The 26,163-nt window shown below is 41.7% G+C and overlaps 2 protein-coding genes across 3 annotated transcripts; one reads left to right on the top strand and one right to left on the bottom strand.

Annotated features, from left to right (window-relative positions):
• ttll11 (tubulin tyrosine ligase-like family, member 11) lies at positions 1 to 13,497 on the bottom strand. The gene is made up of 10 exons (XM_086096297.1): positions 12,639 to 13,497; positions 8,945 to 9,044; positions 8,724 to 8,857; positions 6,904 to 7,179; positions 5,345 to 5,629; positions 3,299 to 3,394; positions 3,107 to 3,219; positions 2,049 to 2,276; positions 1,868 to 1,974; positions 1 to 597 (listed from the first exon to the last, which is right to left on the bottom strand). The coding sequence occupies exons 1-10, from the start codon at positions 13,044 to 13,046 to the stop codon at positions 272 to 274; spliced, it is 2,073 nt and encodes a 690-aa protein (XP_085952423.1). The 5' UTR covers positions 13,047 to 13,497; the 3' UTR covers positions 1 to 271.
• Positions 13,498 to 15,814: 2,317 nt separating this feature from the next.
• ppp1r26 (protein phosphatase 1, regulatory subunit 26) lies at positions 15,815 to 26,073 on the top strand. 2 transcript variants are annotated; one of them, XM_086097018.1, is made up of 6 exons: positions 15,815 to 15,988; positions 18,876 to 21,445; positions 21,542 to 21,769; positions 24,578 to 24,680; positions 25,371 to 25,423; positions 25,504 to 26,073. In XM_086097018.1, the coding sequence occupies exons 2-6, from the start codon at positions 18,948 to 18,950 to the stop codon at positions 25,538 to 25,540; spliced, it is 2,919 nt and encodes a 972-aa protein (XP_085953144.1). In that variant the 5' UTR covers positions 15,815 to 15,988; positions 18,876 to 18,947; the 3' UTR covers positions 25,541 to 26,073. The 2 variants fall into 2 exon arrangements, with proteins under 2 accessions (XP_085953144.1, XP_085953143.1); XM_086097017.1 differs by having other exon boundaries at positions 18,876 to 21,769.
• The last annotated feature ends 90 nt before the right edge of the window (positions 26,074 to 26,163 follow it).

The following is a 26,163-nucleotide window of genomic DNA, read 5'->3' as shown; positions in this document are numbered from 1 at the left end:
TACAGTATATGTAAACTTTTTTTATTAGTAATATTTCTTTTATTATTTACAATAACTAGAAAAACAATTTCATCTGCAAAATTTTAAAATAAATAAATAACTGCCCTTCAATTAAGCAACTTTAGAGAAATAACATTCCAGGACACTTGATCATGTAAATGTGAGCTGAACCCCCCCCCCCCCCCCTGTATGTGGCCCCTGGGTCATACTTTGCCCACCCCCTGGAGGAGCGTGTGCGTGTTTGCCAGTCAAAAGGTGAGGGCGAGCCACATCAGTTCTCGGCATGGGTCTTTCGCGAGCGGGGCTTGGCTCTGCGACAGTCCTGGCTGGAGGCTCGGCGCGGTAGAGGTGCGGGCGAGGGCGGGGCCGGCCCAAGGTGCTGGATGTGTGCGCGGGGCTTGGGCGGCCCCGGGACGCCGCGGGACGCCGACCGCCCGCAACTGAGCGAGCGGCGCTCCTCGGGGCCCGCCGTCGGCGACTCCAGCTGGGCCTCGCACAGATCCAGGAGGGACGCCGCCTGCTCCCGGGGTGTCTGCGACTTGAACCTGCGCGCCGCCAGGTAGAGGAAGGCCTCCACAAAGGCCTGTAAGCTCATGCCTGGAAAACAACAAGTATACACGTATGCCTGTGAGTATTGTCATATGCTGCGTGTGTAAAGTAGCAGTTGTTGTACAATGATAATATCAATGCTAATTTGCATGAGCCTGTCCATGGTGGCGCTATTAGGTTAGCATTAAGCTAGCTAACTTTTACAGTAAATTTCTAGGAGTGACACATTTTAGGATTTTTTTTAAGGCATTTCTTGAAAAATAAAACTTCATTCTCATTGGAATTTTTTTTTATAAAAGTAGTGCCACTTAATAATAAAATATATATTGAAGAATTCTAGCAAAAAAATTGAAGACATTTACTTTTCATTAAAAAAGTAAAGACAATTTTATTCTTGAAAGTGAGGATTTAAGTCATGCCCTTTTTGAGTATTCTCAAATAAATAAATAACAAATAAATAAATAAAAAGGCTTCTTTCAAAAAATACATTACATTCAAAAATACAAATTCTAGGAATTTTTAAGACTTTTTTTTTTTCTAAAAGTAGTGCCACTTAAATCAAAATCATTATTCACTTAAAAAATATTGAAGAATTTTACCCCCAAAAATGTAAGACATTTACTTTTTTTATTTTTTTTTATTATTGTATTTATTTATTTTTATTTTGCCTTATTCTCGAAAAACAGTTAACCATATATAAAATAAATAAATAAAAAGGCTTCTTTCAAAAAAATATTATTATAACTATTATTCTCCTTAGATTTCTCTTGGTAGGAAAAATAAACCAACAAAAGATACTTTACTAAAGGAAATACAACTATTTTCTTGGAAAAACATTATTTTCAACTGCAGATAAAAAAAAACACGAATTCTTAAAATTGACTTTAAGTTAGCCCTGACTCCAATTTTTTTCGTGTTCTATCCCGATTACAACTCAAGTATCAAGTGATATTTTCTCTCCAGCAGGCTTCGTCTTCTTTCTTTTTTTTTTTTCCATGTACAGAAAAAATAAGCCTCTAACTTTGCGCTCATTAAAACCAAGAAGTGCGCTCCTCCTTTGAAAAGCTTCAAGGCGATGACAAAAGGCGACGTGATCCTTTCATCATTTTTGGGGGAAATAAGACGCTGAGGAGGCGCAGCCGGAAAGAAAGCGCGACGACTCACCGCACCAAAGAGCATCATTACAAAGGCAGCATTCAAATACGCCCTCTTAACGCGCAAACCGTCTTTCCCATTGCGCCGAAACTCCTTCTGAGCTGAGCCCAAGGCAAGCGCGTCCAATTCGGCGCAACGCAAGCCGCGCCGCCCTCCACCTTACCGGCTTCCCGAGGGTCGGGCAGAGCTCCGGACCAGCGCCGTGCGATATCGATGTAAAGGATGTCAACGGACGCCATGGTGAAATTGCTGCTGCTCAACTTGCAGTTCCTACACAAAAGCAGGGCCACACTGGGGAAAATGAGACTTTGGTTTTTTACATTTTCATTTGAGAATTCCCGTACCTGATGAAGGTTCTGAAGGCGGTGGGTCCGAGGCGCATGTTCCCCTTGACGCCGAGGAAGCGGACGAAGAGCGCGGCGATGCGCTCCACCAGCCGCAGGTCGTTGAACTGCCGGCTGTATTTGGGGTACACCTGCTTCAGGCACGGCGAGGGGATGCCGTCGGGGTGCTTCCTGACTTGGCCGTCGCCCGCCGCCGCCTCCTCCGCGCCCGTCGACCTCCGCTGGCAACTTGACCATTCGTATGAGAGGGATTCTTAAAATCGGCAGGCGGTCGGCGTTGCGATCATCCGCTTCAACATTGTTTGGATTACGGGATTTCCTCAAATAGCGGCTTGTTAAAAAGTTGCATTAAGAAATATTCATTTACAGGAAAATTTAATCTTTATGGATAAAAAAAAAAAAAAAAAAAAAGTTGGAATGTTTGGGAGGAAAGTGAATAAAGTTGTATGTTGTTTGGGGAAGCAACTTTTTTTTTAAGGGACCTTTTTATCTTGCAAGATTTTACTTTTAATACAATCTCACATTTTTAGGCAATTTACAAATGAATCGATTTAAAAATAAAATTGTATTTCATGTCGTCAATAAATAAGGTAACACATTTTTTTTAAGATGTTTTTTTTTTTTTTAATTGTGGGTGGGGGGGACTTTTTTTTTTACAGGGAACGTCTGACTTTGACAAAACTTATTTTTTTTATAGTGAATTTTCCTACAAAATTATATTTTATGTATTTTTTCCCCCTCCAAAAAAGGCAACACATTTTTATTTTTTATTTAAGTTTAAAAAATTTGTTTTTATCTTTTAGTGTTTTGGGGGGGGGGGGACCTTTTTTACAGGGAACATATGACTTTCTGACAAAAAGTATTTTCTAAGTTATATTTTTCAAGAAAAAAAATATCTTGTAAAGCGCATATTTAAATTTCAACCTTTGTTTTTGCTCTTTCCTTTTTTAAACTAAACACGAAAATAAATGTTCTCATTATGATTTAGGAAAATGTGCGCACACACACAAAAAGTGGCAACCTTTTAAGAAAAAGGTAACGAGCAGGACGGTACGTACGAGGACGTTCTCTTGAGTCCGGGGTCCACCAGGCGTAGCGTGTCCCTGATCACGCCCACTTTCACCTCCTCGTCCACCGGACTGGGAAGGCATTCGAACACTCCCGGCGACACCTGAAACACGCGCACACGCACACACACACGGGAAGTGACGAAGGGCCGAGGAGGAGGAAGAGCGTCGCACCTTCCTTACCTCCTGCTCGTGGTCGATGCGCATGCTGGGGTTGGCGTTGACCTCGAGAAGGACGGGCTTCAGGTTCTTCATCAGGAGGATATCGAAACCTAAGATCTGACAACAAACGCTCATCGGACAACGTCCACGCATTGTTCGGTTTTTGGCAAAGTCACTATAAGTATAGAATAAAACAAAACAAAACGACTCGCCTTTGGAAAATGACTGAGATGGAAACGAATGGGAAGGATTTTTTTTGCATAACAACACTGCCACCTACTGGTGCTTTCAACAAGTTGCTGGAATTGACAAAGTGTTTCTGTAATCTTACCGGAATCAAGTTTTAAAGGGTGTACTTGACTCATTAAGCCATTGCCAGCCGTGAAAAAAAGATTTTTGGGGGATGATTTCCTTATTTTCATGTACAATTATTACTTTTAATAATAAATTTTTAAGCTTGCTGTCGAATGAAGATGACATGATGATGGAGGAAAGTCATATTTAATAAATGATTTATTTATTTTTGCAAAAAAGAAAAAAAGATTATTTTCAGAAACGATAATTATTTTTTAGCTAATTGTAATTTGGAGGCAGATCATTTTTATATTTTATTTATTTTGTATTTCTTTTTTTAAGTTTTAACCGGAGGGTACATTTCTTTGAGAAAAGGGTTATAATTCATATAAGGGAAATTATTTTAATTGAGAATTAATAAAGTAAATCTTTATATGAAAAGGCATTATTAAAAAATATATATAAAAAAGTTTGTGCAGTTTGTCAGTTTTTACTCATGACTGCCACCTCTGGCCCAAAAGCGTAACTGCAGCATCCGTGTCAGGCTCGTTCATGGTGTGTACGATCTTAAAGCGACAGCCACAGTTGACACAACGAAGACATGACTTCAATTGAGGTAAGAAAAACTCCGCCCCTCCCCAAAGAAACTGTGGAGTGCGCAGGGTCCGCACACTCCACTTTAAAGGGATAAAGCTGACAGGTGCAGTCAGAGTAAAAGAGTCGGGGCTGGTCGTGCTCATCTGGAGCATTGGTGGAGCAAGCGTGACGTAGGAAAAAGCTTCTTTGTAAATGACGGCGTTGTGTGAAATGGCCACTAGGTGGCAGTTGCGCGCCATCGGCCTGGTGGTGTTGGGGTGAGCAGGTAATTAAGGTTAAAAGGTTTCACCTGCTCAGTTTACTTAGTCTGTGTCACTCAACGTCAAACATTGTTCGCATCTTGATTATTTCTTCATGTAAGTTTGCTTTTGATCCTTTTTTTCATGGGTCTTTCATCACTGCTGTTGTTGCTGATGTTTTGGTCACACATTGTTTTATTTGTATACGACGTGGACTCGTCTGAAGCGGTTGTTTCCAACCATTTTAGCACCCTCGGTTTGTGGAACGAGGTGCGTCATGTTTTTGTTTTAAATAAAATTGTTATTTGGTAATGGATTGTCTGATTAAAATGTAATTATTGCTTAGTGAAAATTAGTTGTGCATAATATGCTCTTTTGTATGCATTAACGTTTGTGTAATTATTATTATTATTAGCCTTTTTTGATAATGTTGTAAATTTGCCATTGACCCTTTGTTTTGTTTTTCTGTATTTCTATTTTCTAATTTTCACGGTGTCTTGACAGAAAGCAACCCGTATGAAACTTTCCACCTTGTCTTGACCATTGATGCCAACCAAGGGCAGCGACAAACTTTTTAAACGGCGCAATGCACCTTTTAAGGTAAGAAATTATATTTTTACGTTAAGATAATATTTCTTAAGGTTTGGTTTTGTTAAAAAAAACTTTTTTTTCCCACTTTTCCCCCCCAAAAATACATTTTTGAGGGGAGGAAAAAAGTTTAAGGACTGTTTTTGTTTTAAATTTCTTCAACAAGGGGATTTTTTCTCTCTTCAGGAGTAGACCATATTTTTTTATCAGAACAGCGGTATGTATTTTTCCTCCAAAAAGTAATCGTTTCAAATACAAAAAAAAAAAAAGTGCATCAGTAAGTCAAGCAACTGTTGAGCTTTGGTTGTATTTGTATTTTGACATCAGGGCAACCTTGTGAATGTGTCACCTGGAAGCAAGAGGGTCCGGGCTTCCCGGGCGGGATGACGCCGTGGTAGTAAACTTTGAGTTGAGGCACCACGGCGACGACGGTCTTGATGACCAGGGCGATGATGTCCGACCAAACCCTCTTGACGTCCACGCCCTTGGCGGCGAGCCGCTGCAGCACGCTGGACAGCGTGCGCTTGCTGCCCGTGCTCTGGCTTTCCGAGTGCACGAAGTTGCCGCTGTGCACGTTGAGCGAGTAGTTGGTGAGGTGCATGAAGACGTGGCCCAGGTTCTTCTGGCTCGGCTCCTGATGCACAACAGCAAGGCGTCATTTTAAGTGCGTGTGAGCGGGTTCGGGCAGTTGCACATAAATTACCTTATTAGGAAAAATGACGTTTTACAGTAATCCCTGATTATTATTATTATGTGGGGGGGGGGGAGGACCTAGCATCCGTTGTTTGCTGAAAATCTCTTGCATTCGTTTTGTGCTCAGGCTAAAGCAAGTATTTGGCGCCATCAAGTGGCAATCTGGTTGATGGCGGGTATATATTTTTTTATCAGTTTATTTTTTGGGTGGTCCTTGAACTTACTTTTTCAGTGGTCTACATTGCCATTATTATGGATAGGTGTGTACCAATACAAAGTATCGCTAAGTTTTTGAGGTATCGAGTACTCTTGTGTATGAGTCGTACAGTCGTTACCTGTTGCTGATACTTATGACACTGTCTTGTGGCCGTTGTACGATCAGGAATCCTAAAATTCTTAAATTTGAGGACCATTATTTGAAAGTCACGTTTCTTCACCAAAAATTTTTGGAGAAAAAATCTCTTTAAAATAAAACCGTCAAAAAACATTTTGATAAAAATATTCTAAAATAATGAAAATAAAACCTTCAAGAAAAGGAGTATTTTTACGAGAATTATTTGTATAATGTGTTGATATGAGAGCCTTCTTGAAATTAAAGTTACATTTTTGAAATTTGTTTAATAAAATTAGTTTTTATAGGTAATCTTTTCTTTTAAAAGTCAAATTTGAGAAGGTATTGAAAAACATTTTTATTTTAGAGATTTTCTAAATATATATAATATCTATGTTAAATATATTTTCTGAGTGAGCTTTTTTCTCTTTTAAAGGGTAATTTTATGAAATATATTTTACCTTTTTAAGAAGAAGAATGTAATCGTTTGACAATAAAGACATATTTTAAAGTTCAATAAACCATCCATACAAATATATATAAAAATAATAGCCAATCCTGCAACCCCCCCCCCCAAAAAAAACATGCAGTTTTCAAGAAATTCTGAGGATCACAATTTTTTTTGGGGGGGGGAAGGAAATTTAATGAAAAAAATGTATTATTTTAATAAGTAGGTTAGGGTCAGATCAGAAATGCATTCAATCGACTGGGAAGAAAACTCTTGAATCTTGAATGTACAGTGGCCCAAAAGTGTCAAAAAAGGCTTTCAATACTGGCCTAGAAAACGCAAGGCAGCGCCTCCAGGTTCACGAATATTTGACTCAGTCACGACCTGCGCTCATGTTACGATGGACACGCAAACATCTTAACGTGTGACGGAGCACCTGGTAGGGTTCGGTGCAGAAGCGCGTCAGGCCCTCCTTGGCGATGTAAATCTCCAGCGGCTCCAGCGACTTGAGCAGCACGTAGAGGCGGATGTCGAACTTGAGCTTGTCCACCAGCAGCGGCTTGTGGATGTACTCCTGCACCACGGCCTGTCGGGCCGGCCTCAGTTCGGCGGGGTCGCGGATGAGGTAGATGCCTTCGCCCTGAGAGCCGCCGTCGGGCTTGACGATGAACGTGGGGTTGAGCGCGGCGTCGCTCTCCTTCACCATGCGAAGCTGACAACGGCCAAAAAGAAGGCTTACTCGTCGACGTGCTTGATAAACGTGAGGCGGCGGCACGAAAACCGATCGGAGGTTACGCTGCAATATTTCGGCTGGAGCTTAGTAACTCATTCGCTCCCAGCCCTTTTCACTGAAGTAGCCCCCTTCACTCCTGGTTGTTTTACTGGATTTTGCAAGGCCCACAGAATATTGTGTTCTATTGCTATAAAAACATGGAACCTACCAAAAGAAAGATTAGAGGAAAAAAAGTATATTTCTATCTGTTTCCGTTTTGCAGCAATTAGCATTAGAATATAGCCAAGTTTCAGCATTATTCACAAACATATATAAAACACTGGTGAAAAGAGCTTTTCTGCAATGTGGCCCTGGTTGATCTCTTATACTCTGCTGCCACTTGCTGGCCATTTTTTTTGTAATAACTACCATTGCTTTAAGCGAACTCTTCAGGTCAGAGGCTGCATCAAAAGCTTTAGCCATTTAAAAAAAACGTATAATTGTGTTTTGGGAGTGAATGACAAAGAACTAAACATATTTATACACTTTTTGTTTGAATGAGATAAGCATTTAGATTTGTGATTCAAGCACCAGCAAAATAAAGATCACTTCCCAGTCCAAAGTGATGTGAACTTATGGTAATCGAATGAGAGCTTACAATCGTGGGTCAAGATGAATACGACTTAAGCAGAGGTTCTGTTACAAGCAGAACATGTGAAAAGTTTGTGATTTCATAAAGTGAACACTTTATAGTTTTCAAACATAGGAGTAAAGAAAATGCAGTGGACTCGTCACTTGAGATATCAAAAGGATTTTGTGGCTCTCTGCGTTGTTGTTGTTGTTTTTTTCCCTCTGTGGAAATGTGTCCAAAATCCTGGAGTATTTAAGGGTGCCAACTCCTGGGCTTTTGCTGCATTTTAATGTGTGAAGTGGATGATTTGCAAAGAGAGCTGGCTGGCCAGTGACGACCGCTGGAATGCATTTGGTTTGACAAAGTTTTTTTTATTATTTTTTTTTTTATAACAAACCCAATTAATTTTTTTAAACTGATCTCCATCCAATGTATGTTTTTCACAACAAAACTTTTTCTTTTTTTTTTTATGGGGGGGTGAATATACAAATCCAGATGCCAAACTATTGGTATGCTGTACTTCCGGGTTCATCCATCATTTTGATAGAATCCACGTGTTCTTGTTCTTGTTTTTTTCTGCCAACAATGGGCTAATATTAGATTCTAACAGTATGATACCTGTTAGCAAAAATATTGCGGTATGACGGTATTAAAGTTACAGCTCTAAAATATTTATAATATAAACTATTTGACCTTACTTTATACTTAGACGTCCCTTCAAAAAGAAACGAAAAACTCATTACCAGTGACAGTCGTGATTATCGGTTATTGAAATCGTGGCTTTTTAAAACCACAGTAAACTATCAAACTGCCTTTAGTGCCCTTTTTTTAATTTTTTTATTACTTTCAATTTCCTTTTTGCAACTTACGCCGAACAAACCATTCCATTTCAAGAGTGTCTTTTGCGCGGCACCTGCGTGGAGAACTGCTGGTACTCGTCGGGCAGGATCCAGGACCGCGGGTAGAAGTCGTACTCCACGGGGAACAGCTCCTGCATAATGCGCACCGCTCGACTCAGGTTGATCTTGCGCGATATTTCCAGCATTCCTGTCGAGCGGGCGAGGGTTAGGACGGACGGACGCACGCGTCATCGCGGGGACGGGCCGGGTTAAAGGAATCAAAGCTGTTAAGTACCTGGGAACTTGTTCACCTGGCCTGACGCGATGTTCTCATTGTCGAGGAAGGAGACGCCGTTCCAGTAGATGTCACATGGTGCTCGTCTTCCTGTGGGAATCTGCGGGTATGGATTGGAGTGGGGGGGGGGGTTATTTTTCCGACAGTGAAGCACAAAACGTACTCGCGTCGACACCTTCAGCGGCTGGATTAGTGCGTTAGCTTGTTCTCTTGGAAGGATAATCTTGATTAACTGTTGTTAAGGCATGTTATATTGCGTTGAGCCGTGAAAGTGACACTATACGAAAGGTTTTAAAGAATCTTTGGTCACGAGGCACAGTACTTCGAAATAATAACACGGAATCCAGCACATTCATCATGAGCACGCAAAAAATTAACTCATTCACTGCCATTGACGGCTATAGACGTCAAAAATTAATTTGAACTATTGCTGTTAGTTTAACTTTTTTTTCCCACTTTTGTTAACAAGAGTATGAAAACCTAGAATTTTTTTATTGTACATTTAGAACAGATATAAAATGTATGATTAATCGTGAGTTAACTAGTGAAGTCAAGCGATTAAAAAAAAAAAAAAAATGTATCGCCTGACGCCCCTAATTTTTAATAATCTTTTCTCTTTTATTTTTATCGCGACGGGCGATTACATTTTTTAATTGTAATTAATTGCATGACTTCAATAGTTAACTCACGATTAATCACAAATTTTATATCTGTTCTAAATGTACAATATTTTTTTTCTAGGTTTTCATACTCTTGTTAACAAAAGGTGGAAAAAAATGTTAAACTAATAGAAATAGTTCAAATCATTTTTTTATGTCTATAGCCGTTAATGAAGTACCTAAATGGACAAAAAATATATATAACACTCTCGCAGCGCTTGCTGCTCGGGCCCTAAAAAATACAATGGCGTTCTCGTGGCAAAATTTTCACACCAATGTGTCCAATTAACTTCAAATTCAACGTGTACATGTATCTTCCCTTGTGAGAGAATGCACAAAAAATAAAGAATCCATACTTTCTTTTTTTTTTAACAGCTTTGTTCTTCTAATGTATTTTAGGTGTGCCAAGCAACTCGACTCGGACCAGGAGATATAGAAAATGTTAGCATCTGGTCCAAGTGTGTCCAATTAATCACACACATATACACTCACACCTATAACTACATAAAAATAATAAAAAGAAAAAGAAAACACGACCTTGCCTCATTGCGTATTTTAGGTTCCAGACATGACTCGTGTTAGAAAATATTGCCGTTCAGCACCAGTGCTCCCGATAATACAAAATCCAGCACGGGTCTAAAGATTGCGACTTTTTTTGAACACAAAATCCAGGTCGCAAAAAATCACTTTTTTCTTTATAAATGTCATCTTTAATCTCATATTATTATGACATTATCCTGAAAAAAGTTTCTACTTTTAAGTGGGAAAAAAGGGATGCATGATAATACTATTTTCAATTGATACAGATAAACCAATAATTTAGAAAGCGCCAATGTCAATAACTGATTAAGTAAGCCAATAATTGTTTGCAAAATTCACTTGTATACTTTTGAATCCTACTATAAGTCTAACATGTACCAATGCATTGAAACATTGTGTAAAGCACCATGAAACTGAATTTTATTGACATCTCTGCTTCAAAGACCACCAGTAACTCATTTTGAGTTGGCCAAAACAAAACGGTCACGTTTTTAAAATGCAACAAGAGTGTTGTGGAATTTTCAGTAGTTAAGCGAAATGAATAAAACTGTCTGGGAAAAACAATGTGTCTTTATATTTGAAGCTTCAAATATACACAAGTCTTACAAAGCGGTCTACAAGAAGTCATCTGTGAGAGTGTGCACACGAAATTATCATATCAGATTTGTATGCAGCCTGGTTAGGTTTTGGGAGGGAAAAGGGAGGGTCAGCTAAACAGGAAAGCAAGCCGTCTGTTACGAGCAGGCTTATCCGTCAAGGTCACTTCGATAATGCTTCATGTACAAGTGGAAAGCACAATACAGTATAAACTTATGTTAATACGTGTTAAACTGTTTTTTTTTTCCATAACAAGGCCGTAAAGAAGGCCCACGCTGGCGACTGCCATGTCACCATGATGCATCTTCTCTGAACATGAGGTCGCTCGCATTATGAGGTCATAAATATGTGACTGTACAATAGGAGAGGGGAGGGGCTGAGTTGGGCACAACCACAACAGATGGACCAACGTGGCATGTCTATTATTATCGGCGGATTTCTTTATTGCTTGGTTTATCTGTATGACGTCAAATTGGTCGATAATTGCCGATGATTATCAGCCACCGCTATTATCGTGCAGCCCTGAGAAAAATATTAATTCCTTTAAGTTTTAGGACCCAACTTGGTAGTGAACCCTTAAGTGTTAGAAAATATGTGACTATTTATGTTGGAAAAATAAATGTTCTTAAAAATTTTTTATCCTACTAAGATTTTTATTTTATTTTTTTAATTATGTTTAGCGGTTCCGGACACACAAGGTGTCCGACAAACACAAAATGTATTTTCAGCATGACAGAATGCACATAAATCAATAAAATAACCTATGCTATAAAACATACAAGTCATCGGCCATTTTGTATTGATTTGAAGTTGCCATTTTGGCAGATTTTAACCATTTCCAAGGTGTTCCACTGGTTTGAATTCTGTGCTTCCTGGCACGACAACAGCTTATTAGACAGTGTCGTCCATCTTGGCACGAGCCACCTGGACTTTAGCATGAGGATGATCCCTGATAGAATTATAGAAGTGCATCCCATTAGTGAGTCAGCATGCAAGTGTGCGGAAGAGGGAGGGCTGCCAGCACAGGAAAATGTATGGGAAAAAAACTCAAGAGCCCGTTCACTCATTACACGAGTGAGTTGAGTCCCTTTAGAAAGAACACCTACTTTGAATCGGCAAGCATGATCAATGTTATTTTTTTATTCCAGATTATGAAAATTCTGAAAACAATATTTTTTAGTTAATAGTATGTAATATATATTAACTACTTAATAGTTTTCCATGATGATTTTAAGCGACGTTGCCACTCTCGTTTCTGCTGTCATCATGCCAACAATTTGGCTCATTCTCTGTTGCCTGAAGGAGGATTTACAGACTATTGGATTAGATGGCAGCTAATCATTTCCACTGTTGCGGAGTGCCATGTGCCCGAAAGACCAGATGACACATTGCCAGTTCTCGATCCGCAGAGTTGACAGGTAGCGACGGGTAATGCTTGCCTGTCTAACATTTCACAGAGTGGGTTCATGGCACGGCCAGGATCACAGTTTGGTAATAGTGGAAGAAGAAGAACATACTCCAATAGCAGCTTTCATAAATATTTTACAACCAGTCGCCATCGGGTTGCAAGTAAACCACAAGTTATCAACACCTCCTGCATGCGAGAAACACAGCAGAATACCATTAAGTGATTCAAAAAGGACTTTGTGCTGCCTTTTTAACAGGTGGTGTACTACAAGGCTCGCAGCTAGAGCCCCTGATCTTTTCCCCAAATACAACAAATCTAAGTAAAAGTAATAATTTATTATTAAATACAAAGAAATACCCCAAAAATACGTTAATAACAAGAATTTTTTTTAGATTACAAATTTTTGGCCCGAAAAAAACGGACTAAATTCTCACTGACTACGAATATTTCACTCAAAATACGACAAATTTCCGCTTTTCATGAGACAAACCTCTTTCCACTTGAGCTGCCTGATGCTGATCTTCAGTGCCTCCAGGGAGGTTTTGGCTTTGGACGTGTCCACCGTCACCGGCCTCCTCTTTTTTCCGAGTTTGCCTCCATCCTGCTGGCCGTGGGTGCCAGTCGAGTAGTTGCCGTTTGTCTCCCACTTGCCCCCCACCACTTTCCCGGTGCCTTTAACGAGGACCCGCTGTTGCTCACGCCCTGGTTTATTGACATTCTCCCCAACCTCGACCCCCTCCGTCCCAGTAGTACGGAATTCTAGGGCGGGTACCGGGATGATGGGCACCCCGGAAGCGTCGAGCAACACCGGGGAGAGGGGCACAAAACACTCGTCGTCGTCGTCCTCCCCGCCGTCAACATCAGGCAGCTGCACCGAGCCGCCATAGCAGTCGCTCATGATGCTCGACGCTGCCGGGCCGGCTGCAGTCGTACCACCAACACGTCCAGTAATCCGACACCGGTGGACCGAAACGCCTCCCGCATTGCTTTCTACAACGGGGCAGCTGTAAATCAATTTTTTATTTATTTTTTTTTGCAGGAGGGGAGGAGGGGGGGTCAGCTAAATGCCGGACACCGAGACATCTCCGGGCTAGGTAGCAACGTTAGCTAATGCTAACAATTAAGTGGATAAAGTTCCATACGTGACACCTGCTGTTGGCTAGCAGGGCGAGCGAGGGGTCCAGGCGTCGATAACCTGGCCGGATACCGAGAGGTTAAATCCGTCAGTGGAATCCCACACTACTCCCCGGCTCCGTCCCACAACGCCCCGCTATCAGGAGGACCAGTAGCCGGGCAGCTGGTCGCCGAGCAGCCGCTACCAGTCCAGGCTCCATCGATGTGTGAGTTGGGGGCAGTGTTGCATTCAGGGATCCTCGTTAGTACGGCGACACCTCCCGTAGTGTGGCTGCGGACGTTTTTCTCTTACTTACGTCATGTTGTCACAGAGCTCTAATCATATTTCTATTATTATTACAATCTATTGAATAGTGTATACAACCTTTTAGGGGGTTGCGTTTCGCTCAAGCTCATTTAAGATGGCCCAAAGTACGTGTAATTTTAATTTCCGATAGTATCTGAAGGCAATATGTGGGATGCCACATCTTTGAGTAGGCATCCACCCTTTATAACACAGGTGGCAAGAGTCCGGTCCTCGAAGGCCTGAGTCCTGCATGTTTTCGAGGTTTCTCTTCTCCAACACACCTGATTCAATGATCAGGATCAATATCAGGCTCCTGCAGAGCTTGCTGATGTTCTTAAATATGAATCAGCTGTGTTGAACGTGGGGAAACCTAACATGCAGGACTCGGACCCTCGATGACTAGACTTTGACCCCACTGCTTTATAGTGAGTGACCAAAAATGTCCTTGCACCTGTACTAATATCCAGTATTGTGCAAACAAGATATACAAATAAGTAAATATTAAGAGCATGTAACGTTCCCATCAGCTAGCATCTTAAATATGCTATTTTGAGCTAAGCTCCATCATCATGGAGGTTGACAATTTCTAGCCCGATAACTACAGTGCTAATTAGCTAAACTATTCCACCCTCTGATTATTTGGCTTTACTGTACTTTTTTTTTTTTTTTTTTGCATTTGTGGGCATCTTTAACTCAGGTGTCCCTCAGAGATCATAGCTAGAGCCACTGCTAATTTGACTTTTTTTCATATTACTAATATAACCACTAAATCATCTCATATATCTAGTTTAGGATGTTTTCCTTCCTTATGTCATGCTGTCACAGAGTTCTAATCCTGTTTCTACTATTATTCTGTTATTAAATGCATTTAGTTAGTAATACAACTTTTTTTGTGCGGGGGTCGTGGAGGCAGGTGTTCTATTCAGTTGAACTCTTTTTGAAACTTTTTGTTGTGGGCCACATTGTTGGTGCAGTTTCCCTCAGAGGGACTGACTTTGAAACCATATAAATGTGTCATCGCCTCATCATAGCGTTACATATACACAACAACTTGACATATGGATAACTTATTCCAAATAACTGTAAAAAGGGGACTGGTGACCCATAAAACTGCTTGCAATATTTCAAAGTTATTACGTATTGCATATGACAATTTGAAATTTGGTACAGATTTTAGCAAGAATCATGGAAGATAATGCAATCATTTGTTTTCACGGGTGACTTAATTATGTGGCGGGCAGGCTGTGGTCCTGAGGCCTTGAGTTTGACACCTGTAACGTATCTAATGATTCACTTTTTTTTTTTTTTTTTGCATTACTGTACTGTACTCTTTGAACTAAGGTAGCAAGTCTAGATAATGTCTTCAAATCTGGTGTGCTACAGGGATCGTAACTTGAGCCACTGGTAACTTCTCATTTCTTCATATTAATTAATCACTTTGCTTTTTTGTTGTTGGAACAGTTTTAAGCATTAGTATTCTGGGTGCACAGGCAGCGGAAATGTACTTGATTCCTTTTGACAATGGGCTGTAGGCCTACTTACATCTTACTGATACCTTGCCTTTTCATCACTGGCTCTTCCTGGTCACTGAAATTAAAAATATACTGCATACTCTGTATTACTTACTACCCGGTGTGCTTGCTAATAGACTACAGGAAATAATAGGTGCAGTATAACTTTCTGTTGATTTGTGTTTTTTTTTAAATAATGTCAGCAATTACAACTTCAAAGGTGCTGTAAAAGATGAAATACAGGGAAATCACTGTAATTTGTAGTTTTATATAATTGTCATTTATTTTACACTCTTAACACTATCGGTAGGCAGGTAAAAAAAAAAAAAACTTTATTTAGGCAAGTTAAATTGTCTAGTTTTACACCTGCACAAAATGAGCTCAAATGAGGTATTATGTTTCAATTTTATGTTTGCACATAAACTTTTTTTTCTTTGTGTACCTAATGTGGCCAGTGAGTGCATTTTGTCAATTGTCTATAGCTACAGGTATTTTAACATTATTAATTTACTGAAGTGGGCTCCTATCTTGGTATAAAGTTCAACTGCCTGAAGTTTTCCATTTACGCCCAAACCTCATTTATATCTAAAAACGCTTACATAATTGTTTAGTTATTGTTTTAAAATGAGTTTTTCAAATAATAAATAGCAGCAAACACATCTTTCATAGGTAGGGTGGGGGGGGGGGAAAGACATATTTGAAAGCGGTCCTATCGGCTTTAGCCAGGCAGCAACCGCCTCGAACGCCCGCCCGCCCTCCGGTCGGAGGAGGACTCGACGCCACGCCACGCCAAGATCCACACGGCCGGTGCTCGACTTCAAAAGACGGCCACTGGCAACATCACGGCCGCGGTGATTCGCACCGGGGTGTTCAGACGCTCACTCTTCGCATTTTCTCCATTCTCAACCGGTAGGTTTTCACTTCGCCTTCGTGTTGTTGTTTTTTTATTAGTGGCCCAAGCGTGGTGTGGTAACCGAGGCTGGGGTGTCAATACAAAGGCTTTCTTAGCCGGAGAAAATGCCGGGGCTGCGGCAGCCGGGAGGCCCAGCTCCCGCCTTTCTGCTCGCCTTCGTCCCCCCCACCTCATTCGCCGCCGCGACACGCTGCCGGACCCCGCCGTTAAACCGAACCGTTGGTATTTTAACTGTTTTACTTCGCATTTCGTCACTGGCTGACACAAACCGCGCTCCGCGCCGAGAAACATGGCAGCTCTGCGGCGTCTCGTAGCTCCCCCACGCCGAGCACTCGAGCCCTTGACGCCGCTAGAGTGTGACGAGGAGAGCGAGGGTTGCTCCGTGGCAAAACGTCCTCGGTGGTGGACATGGAGTGCCCGAAACGCCGTCTAAACGTCGTCCGTCGTGACTTGATCTCAAATGAGAATTAAAGTTGGGAAGAAATTCTGCTCGGTTTTATTCGCCTTTCCACGTCAACTAGTGGGGGCTCCCTGAGCGAGCCATAGCCGCTTGGCGCAGTTGGTTTCCGGCCGCCTCTGCGGGGCTGAAGCCGGTCATGATAATGGCTTAAACTCGGGCCCACTTTCAGCGCGGTTTGCCTCGTTGCCATTAAATAGTCCGAGGAGGGTGAGGGAGTTAAAATGTAGCGGTGTTTTGTTTCTTTCTGACGGCGGTGGATGTGCTTTGGATAGCCTTATAACGGCGCTTCAACACCGGCCGCCTCCGGCTGGTTGCTGCGTGGATGGAAGTCGCCGACTTCCATATTAGCATCCACTGCAAATCGTTTGGGTCATGTAATGGAGGAGCACTTAGCTCTGTCTGCTTAAGTTATGTTTTACTCTTATGTTAAGTTCCGATGTATTCCCCTTCTTTTTTTTTAAAAAATACAGAATAAAAATTCTGGTGGTGGCAGGTGCCTCTATATTTCTTTATTTCAGTGAAATTCGAGAATATTCTAACCACCTGTAAATAAACATAGCATAGCTCACAAAAGGAGAGTTAAGACTGGATTTAAATGAGGAATAAGGAAGGCAAGATTATATTTAATTAGATGGCAACATGCTGTTTTCTTATACGCTACTCAAATTAGATTGAGAAATATGAATATCTATGTGTTACTTGCAATATGACATTGTCAACTATATACAGTACTATATATATATGTGATCATATCTATATAGAAGGTAAAACTTTGAGCAAATGACAATTCCGAACATCCGGGCATTTCTGATATCTGCCATGCAAATGCTTCCTTTTACACGGTGTAAACAAACGGCGTCTTATATTGTTTTTGTTTGTGAATAGCATGCAAACCAGGCAGATTGTATAGTAGTCAAATAGCATTTAATCACATTTTGAAATCAAAATAGTCCTCACAAATAAAATTACAACGATTCAAAATCCAATGCTTTTCAATGAGTGGAGAGCTTCCTTTCACAGAGTTGACTTGTGACGTAAACTTGGAATTGGTCAATAGTACTCTTGTAAAAGTACCATACAAACAAATGAGAAAAGTTAAAGTCTTTACTCATTTATAAGTTATTAAAACAAAGTCATTACAGCCAGATCCATTCTTGTTGCAGTTAAACACATTTCCATTCGTTCTTAACTTATGTGTTGCATTGACGATATAATAAATCAATATGCAGTAGATATTCATGTCAAAATTGTCAAGTGTACATGCCATTTTATGGCATCCATTTGCTAAGGTTTTGTTCTTTATACCACAAACCGAGGTGTGAGCGAATCAACATTCTCTCTGTTGGTTGCCGGCAATTTGGCTTCCAGCATTTTAGCATGGCGCCAAGAGGCCTGGTTCGGTACATTCTGTATGAACCAAAAATGTTGAGCACTTGCTACCTAGCGGCACATTTCAGGCTGAGTTAAGTGAGAAAAAAGGGGATAGGGAGCCATAACAAACACGCAAGCTCTTTGCTGAGGAGCGACATCATCTGGTGGTGCTTTTTCACTGGCTGCCACTGGATGACGTCACTTCTATGTGACATACAGTGAAAGAACCACAACTCCAAAGACAAAAACAAAGGACATTTTTGCTACAATTACTTTTCATTCGTTTTGTAAATGTAGTTGTAATTTTTTGCGTATTTTCATTTTACCCAAAATGGTTTTTCAATTTTAGTACTAGTTATTTTTTATTTTATTTTTAACTATAATAACCTCAGTTTCAAAGTCACAGTTCAATTGGCATTTGGGTACAGTAAAGGGAACAAACTGCAAAAAGTAAAACTATATAACAGCTGAAATATTTTCTTTGTAGAGAAAATGCCTCAGCAAATTTTTTGACTTTTTTTGTCCCGGACCTAATATACTCTGTGAGGTAAAATCGTAAAAAATGTGAATACAATGAAGTCGTCCTTGGTTTATGATGAAGTTGAGGTACGTCATATCGAAGTTATGAACAGCACACAAAGAATTGGTTCACGCAGTGGCATACAAATATGACGACAGAGGAAGGCAATTACTTAATGCCATACTTACTATTTCATTTGTTTTCATAGCCTTGAAGGGTTTTCCATTCAAATATTTACTGTAATTATTACATCACTGCTGCATTAGTGATAGACTAATGCACATTTGCACTTGAGTAAAAAAAATGGGTTATTTTGCCACTACAATGGGTTATTTGCACATATCACTGATGTACTCAAGTAAAAGTAAAAAGTATTGTGGTAAAACTACTCTTAGAAGTAATTTTTTTCCAAAAAAATTACTCAAGTAAAACAGGACAGGACTTGTCGGAAACCGAGGACCCCTCTGTACATGTGCCATTATTACACACCGCCTATTTGACCTCAATCGCTTTTTCTTTGTTTTCTCTCCAGATTAAAAAATGTGACACCAGAAGGAGGCAGCTGCACTCCCAATGGTCCACAATCTCACCTCACTTGAGTAGAATGTACTTGATGAACGCGCCCACATTCGCAGCGCCTGGGACAGAGTGGAGAGCATGCGGACCGGCGCCCGGGGGCTATAGCATTCCCGTCTGCTTCCATGACTCGGACACTGATTTGTCCACCAGGGGTTCTTCTATCACAAATAAGGTCCAGATGATCATTGAGAGCCTTAGGAGCAGTCAGTCCTCACTCGAGATGAGCGACGAGGTGGAGGGGAATGTGCTTCAGAGACAGGACGGGCCTCCCCAGGCCTGCAAGGCGGTGGTGGGCTCCCTCGTGGCAGCCAAGTCCAAAACAAAAAAACGCCCGACGAGTGTTCCTTTCAAGGACAGCGACCAGAGCAGCGATAGCGATGACTCTGTGGACAAAGGAATCGAGGAGGCCATCCTTGAATACCTCAAGGAGAAAGATGGCCACAAACGCCAGGTGGAAGCTTTTGTTCAAACGTCCAGGCAAACAATTCCTGAAATAAAGTCGGAAAGCCAGCCCTTTTCCATAATGAGAAGCCACTTTCCCAAAAGTGCCATTCAAGCGCCACCAGCAACAACCGTGCCCGTGAAAAAGTACATTAAACACAAGGCTTCGCTTCACGAGGCCGCGGTCAGGAACTCCGAGTTGGCGCGCATCATGCTGCGAGATCAGACAAGCAACATCATAAAGCAAAACAGTCTCGTATGCAAGATCAAAGTGGAAGACGTTTCCAACGACTCCAGCAGCGATGACGGCATTGAGGAGGCCATCCAGAGGTACCAACTGGAGAGGGTTGAGCAGCAGGCGAGCCGGGACACTTTCAAAGAGCTCGCCTCCGTGGATGAATCCGATTCCTCCAGCGACGATGGCATAGAGGAGGCCATTCGCAGCTATCAGCTCGAACAACTCCGAGACAAGAGCGTCCCCAAAGCACAAGACAAACCGACGTCCAACGCCTCCGGCTGCACAGGAATTGACACTGCTAAAAGACAGAAACTCAAAAAGAAAAAGAAACGAGCGGAGAAGGCGGCAAAATCGGCGCAGCCGCCATCTCCGGCTCCCTTGACCGACTCGCTCAACGTCAACCACAGAAACAAAGGAAATGGTTTGTTCTCGTTCAGAGTCGAAAGCTTTCCTGCCCAGCCTGCCCCGGCCCTCCCGAAAGCCAATACCACAGCTGAGTTGATGTGTGCCGAAGCAATACTGGACATCTCCAAAACGGTCATGCCCGGAGCGTTCGCGTCCCACCTGGACGTCGGCCCGAGTATCTGCGCCCCCGTCGGACCCGCGCCGCAATCCACAACTCCGGAGCAGGGCAGCGACGGCAGCTCCGTCGACAGTGAAGATGGGATTGAGCAAGAGATTATGAAATTTCTCGAGCAGAAGGCGCAAATGCTCAGAAGTCCACCCGGAGAACCGACAACGACGACGACGACACAAAAGGGAACTCAAAACAAATCCCCCAAGTTGTCCTTAACAAATAGGCGGAAACGCAAAGACAATAGAAGTTCCAGTATGTCCGCAGTAGATCCGTCTACCAAACCTGTTAAGGCGCAAGCGACCCCGTCTGTGGCCTCGCCGAGATCGCAAGACAAGACTGAGCGAAGCGGGGACAAGAGCAGCTCACTCGATAGCGACGAGGATCTCGACACGGCCATTAAAGCCCTCCTCAAGACAAAGAAGAAGTCCAAGAAGATGACGAGGTCAGAGCGAGATTCCCGGAAGCGCCCGGCGGAGGAAGCGGAACAATCGCGAGCCGCTGACAAAAAGACAAAACTCGATACTTCCGCCAAGCTTACTGTTCTGAAAAAGGCCCACAAACGGAAGAGCGACTCGAAAAACACGCTGGGACCAATTAATAAGACCGCTTTACCGAATACGCCCATCGGTAAGATACAGGCGAACCCTTGTGAGAATGAAGTCCAAGGCCTTCTGCCAACTACTTCTCAGCAGATAAAAGAAGAGAGCAGTTCGGTAGATAGCGACGACAGCATCGAGCAGGAGATCCGAAAGTTCCTCGCCGAGAAGGCTGAGAAGGTTTCTCAGAGGACTAACGATGATGCGGAGGCACCCAGGAACGGCGCCGCCGCCGCCGCCGCCGTAGACTGCGCCCCCCTGCGATGTGACATTAAAGAGGAAGATCAGCTGGCTGAAATTCCCAGTCAAAGCGTCAGTCCTTTGGGTCAACCTCAAGACAAACCTGTGCCCGTGACGTCAGACGGCTCGGCGGTCCCTGCGGTTGGCCTGCAGTGGTCCTGCAGCCCCAGAACTTCGGCGTGGTCGGCCCGAGCCGATCAAAAGCCGCCGACGGCCGCGAGGGCCGACCAGGGACAAACCGAAAAAGTCCCGGCTCTAGATCAGTCCACCAAATGGCGCCAGAGTTTTGGACTCCCTATTTTTGACCCCAAAAGTTTCAGCCGAACGTCGTTTCACATCAGCTCATCCAAAATGAGATCCAGTCCATCACCGGCGTCTCCGTGCCGAGAGAAGTGCGGCGAGCTCAAAACTCCCATGCCGGCCTCGTTCTGGTCCTCCGCAAGACACTTGTGGTCCACAGACAAAACTGTGAAGACCCCCGCCATGAGCCCGACTTTAAACCCCTTTTCTGTTGTCGTTTCCGCCAGGCAGCGTCAGGGCGCGGCCAGCACGGTGCACGTGCCGCGAGACAAGAGCGTGTTTGTCGAGCTGGAGTCGGGTCGGACCAACCACGTCCAGGTGCAGAGCAGGCAGAGCAATGAGGGAAAGGCCAGGGAAGACGAGGGCAGAGCCGCTAGAGACGTTCGACCTGAAGCAGCTGAGGAGTTTATAGATGAGTCAGAGGGCGAGAGTCCACAGAAGAAGCAAAGCACTTTGTAAGTATCCCTTCGGACCGACTGACCGCGTCCCGCGCGGCGTCGTCCGTGTTCCTTATTTGTACAACATTTCAGTTTTACCACCCAGGACTCGTGGGGAAATTTGAGGATGACAATTGTGCGTTTTGTGCCACGAAATTACCGAAAAGCAATACGGCCACATTTTGGCAAAACAAACAAACAAAACAGATGTTATAGTCTCGAAATATAAACCACATCAATCCAATTATTGTGTTTAATTTGAAATATTACCATGTCATCGTGTCATCGTTCTAAGAAGAATCGAATGGCAGAACTCATTCCGCGTGTTGCTTTTAACATGAAATCGTCTTTTAATGAACACAATTCCCCGCAGTTTCTTGGGAGGGAAAAAGTAAATGGAATGTTGTTTTGTTTACTTAGAGGATGATGCAAAAGTCTTGGGTCGCCGTGAGCTCTGTTATTAAGTGGCATGTAACACTGTGAAAGTCTGATTTAATTCGAAGTTCATGGTCCAAATTTAAAGCCCGACGTTCTGTTGCTACTGCGTCGACGTAACCAGAATTTTTACACAAGTCTGAACATGATTTAGTCTTATCATTAAAGGGGAAGTCAACCCTAAATAATATGTTATATGTGACCTTACTAGTCTAAAAAGGACATTCTGATTAATATTACATTTGTGGAATATGACTTAAGATACAAAATCCAGCAGTTTTTATCAATATCAGAAGGCGGCCATTTGCCACTTGCTGTCGAGTGAAAATGACATCACGGTTGCTCAGGCAACGACCAATCGCAGCTCACCTGTTCCTGAAGCTGAGCCGTGATTGGTTGTTACCCGAGACCTCAGCAACCGTGATGTCTCTTCAGTCGACGCTGACAAAAGATGGATAAAATGGCTGGATTTTGCCGCATAACTCATATTCCACATATTCGGCGTTACATTTTCTAGTCCGTTGGTAGAGTGGTCATCTCCCGTCTGTGAGGTTGTGGGTTCAACCCTCACCCCCTGGTGACCATGTGGAAGTGTCCTTGAGCAAGACACTTGAGCCCGATTTGCTCCCAATGCACCTGGCAGTCCACCATGAGCGGATTACGAAGCGTACGGCTTGTTGTATCAATGGGTTGGTTGCACCACTTGCCCAAGAATCACAATAGCGCCGGTTCGAGACTCGACACCGAGTGACAGCACAGTTCTATGTTTCGACCCAAGACTTTTGTACTGTGCAAGAAGGGCTGCACCATTCGTGTCGACGGTTGTTTTGAAGGCAAGGGAAAATTGTGCCAGTATTGTATCGAGCAGAAAAAAAAAGTTTGAATCAACGACGCCTCTGTCGCCGCGCACTCCATTTTGTGTTAAATCGTGATTAATCAGCAACAGATTCCTAATCTTTAAATATATCTGACGGCAAACGTCTGCTTTTTTTTTTTTTAAGCCAACTGCTAATATATTCACGTGCTACGATGTGCCCGCCTTTCTTGTCTTTAGCGGTTTTATTTGACTGTCGCTCCGAGAAATGAGTAATCGGCGGTCGATTCCGCACATCCGGCTGATTTATTGACGTTTCTAATTTATTTATTACAAACTTCTGCTTCTTTTTAGCCAACCTCAAAGCTATTCAGAGGACCGTTTGACATGATGAATTTATATGGATTTCACGCAATTTGCCGGTTTCATGACATAGCTGACACTACAATCTTTTTCCAACTGTAAAAAAAATATTGATGCGCTTCAAACGTACCCATGTTTCTTGTCTACGGCCAATTTGCTTATCGCTCCAAGACCTTGTTAATCGACTTCAGTTCATGCGAGCCACCAATTTCTTCCCACTCTCTTTCTGCATACATTCACGTTCTGCGCCATTTTGTTTGACGGTTTGACTGTCACTCAGAGACATGATTAACCAACCGTCAATTTCAAACGATCGACGGATTCCTTGACATATCCAACACACAGACTTTTTAGACAACCAATTTTGTTTGACTGTCGCTCTAAGACATAAATAATCAACTGTCGACTCCATACAATTTGTCGATTTCTTTTTCTTTTTTTCTTTTTTTTCTTTCTTTTTTTCTTTTTTTTTCTTTCTCTTTTTTTTTCTTTTCTTTTTCAATTTGTCGATTTCTTGACATATCTGACGTACTTACTGCAAACTTTTGCTTCAAATGACTAAATCGATATTCACAAACCACGATGTGCCGTTTTGTTTGTTGGCCTGGTTTGAGTCGCTTCTTTCAAGACATTATTAATCAACTCGACTGTCAGCTCCACTCAATAGGCCGACAATCTTTACGTATCTGGTGCATTTATTACAAACTTCTGCTTCTTTGTAGCCGCCCGCAAAGATTCTCATGCCACTATAGATCTGTGCTTTTTTTTTTTTTTTTTTTTTTTGGCCACTTTGTTTGTGGCATGATTTCAATTAACTCTTTTAAACACTCTGTCCTTAAGTCCACTCGTTGCAGTCCTCGCCAATGCATTTCTTCTACTTTCTACCTTTTTCCCCCCCAGCGAGAGAGAAAAAAAACATGAGGCTATTTATTTTTGTTTGTTAAAAAAAAATACTGAAAATGCTGTGCATTGCCAGTCCTGTAAATATTTTGTATGAACTCTACTCCTATTTTCAATATTCGTTTTTGTTTTGTTTTTGCTGTGTCTTTTATCTGTGTAATAAAGAGAGCGCAATCAAGCAACAAATTTGTTTTTTTTTTTTCTTTTTCTATTCCTACATGATACATGCGTAGTATTTTGATGATAATTTCAAGGTGAAAGGAGGGGGAGGAGGGGGACGGGTGAGTTTGACTTGTTGTGACTCGCCCATGCAGGTCCTTGTCCTACGCCATCGACCCCGGCATCGTCATTCAGCCGTGCATCGCTCTTTCCACAGAGGAGCGTAGCAGAATGTTCCACAGGAGATACCAAAAGGAGGTATCCTAACTTACAAGTCATCATCATCTTGTATTATGCAAAGTGGCCAGACCCTTTCATATGTTGCACTTTTATTTCCTGCTTTGTGGTAATCATTTAATAACACTTTCCTCCCTTCACCAAAAAGCGAAAACCAACTGGTGGGAGTTATTTTCCACCATACAATGGCGGCTTTCCATTTCTAACCTTAAAATGAGATTTACTGACATCCTACAAAAATGACATTTCAATAGAAAAATTTAGTTTTCATGCATAATTTGACTGTGAAATAAAAGCAGATTGGACATGTTTTGGTTGATAAGTGTTTTTGTTTTTTATTATCACAAATTTAAAAAAAAATCTTAAATTATGACCAAAAAAATTAATGAGTAAAAACCAAAATATGATTACAAAAACAATAAATGACAATTCAATAGAAATAGAAATTAAATAATGCATCTGCTTTATTATGAATACAAATTAAAAATAAATATGACAGAAAATAATTAAAATTTTAAAAGTACATTATTAAAATAGGTTAAAAACACAAATTAGGATCATGTACAAATGTCAATAAAAGCAGGATAATTAGTTTATGTGTGTAAAAAGGACAAATTAAAAAATAACATTTTCAGCCAATTTTTTATCTTGCATTAGCTCTTGCGGGTATATTTGATAAAGAACTTATTTTAAAAACTGATCTATTTGCAGCCCAGCAAGATGGTAAACGTCAAAAGACAGCTTCGGTTTGTTCCTGTACACAGGTACAGTGTGTGTGTGTGTGTGTGTGTGTTTATGTTTTCACTGGCCTATTGGTCCAAATCATCATCTCATCTTTTTACAGGAGGAATGACGAAAGCAGTATGCGCTTTACCCGCTAAACACATTGAAGTGATGTTAAAGGTTTGTTTAATTTACATTTGAAGGTCAATGTTGCACATTTGTACCCGTTGGCTTGTGGAGACACAAGAGTTTTCTGTCTTCATTTTCTCTTCCCTCTTTTGATAACGTGACCTTTACACCCCTGTTGCTGCCATTTGTCTGCACTTATTGTTCGAGTTGTTTCTTGTTAATACATCAGTTGCTGTTTCAAGACGTGAATGTTTTGTTTCTTGATATTTTATTACATTTGGTCTAAAATACACTAAAAATGAGAAAAAATATATCGGGTTTTGCAAATACAAAGTAATATTGTTGAATTGCAGCTGTGATGTATGAACAGATGAAAATAGCACCAGCCCTAAAAAAAATAGACGCTTTACTTTGTTACATGTAGGTATTGTGATACCTTAACTGGTACTTGTGTTGCTATTGATGTTATGACCCCAATATGTGCCACCTGGTATCTGTAAAGCTGCCGTTTATGGAACCTCGATCATTTGTGATAGTAAAAACGTTGAAGAGTTTGGACAAATGCTTTTGCAGTGAGTGCTTTGTTATACCGTATATATTATTATGATACTCATTTTACAGGTTTATTTAAATTATTGTGTGTGACCAATAT

This window comes from Leptonotus elevatus, chromosome 15 (assembly GCF_054856555.1).
Source record: "Leptonotus elevatus isolate MCC_2025b chromosome 15, RoL_Lele_1.0, whole genome shotgun sequence".
Lineage (NCBI taxonomy): Eukaryota > Metazoa > Chordata > Actinopteri > Syngnathiformes > Syngnathidae > Leptonotus > Leptonotus elevatus.
The sequence above is the reverse complement of the archived record's forward strand: the minus strand, read 5'-3'. Positions and strand labels throughout refer to the sequence as shown.

Coding starts and splice junctions, on each gene's coding strand:
- ttll11 (XM_086096297.1), bottom strand. CDS start 13,046: ATGAGCGACTGCTATGGCGGCTCGGTGCAGCTGCCTGATGTTGACGGC. Junction 5,630..6,903: donor TCTGCACCGAACCCTACCAG/GTGCTCCGTCAC, acceptor GTTGTGCATCAG/GAGCCGAGCCAGAAGAACCT. Junction 3,220..3,298: donor GCATCGACCACGAGCAGGAG/GTAAGGAAGGTG, acceptor CGCGTGTTTCAG/GTGTCGCCGGGAGTGTTCGA.
- ppp1r26 (XM_086097017.1), top strand. CDS start 18,948: ATGTACTTGATGAACGCGCCCACATTCGCAGCGCCTGGGACAGAGTGG. Junction 21,770..24,577: donor CAGAAGAAGCAAAGCACTTT/GTAAGTATCCCT, acceptor TCGCCCATGCAG/GTCCTTGTCCTACGCCATCG. Junction 24,681..25,370: donor ACAGGAGATACCAAAAGGAG/GTATCCTAACTT, acceptor ATCTATTTGCAG/CCCAGCAAGATGGTAAACGT.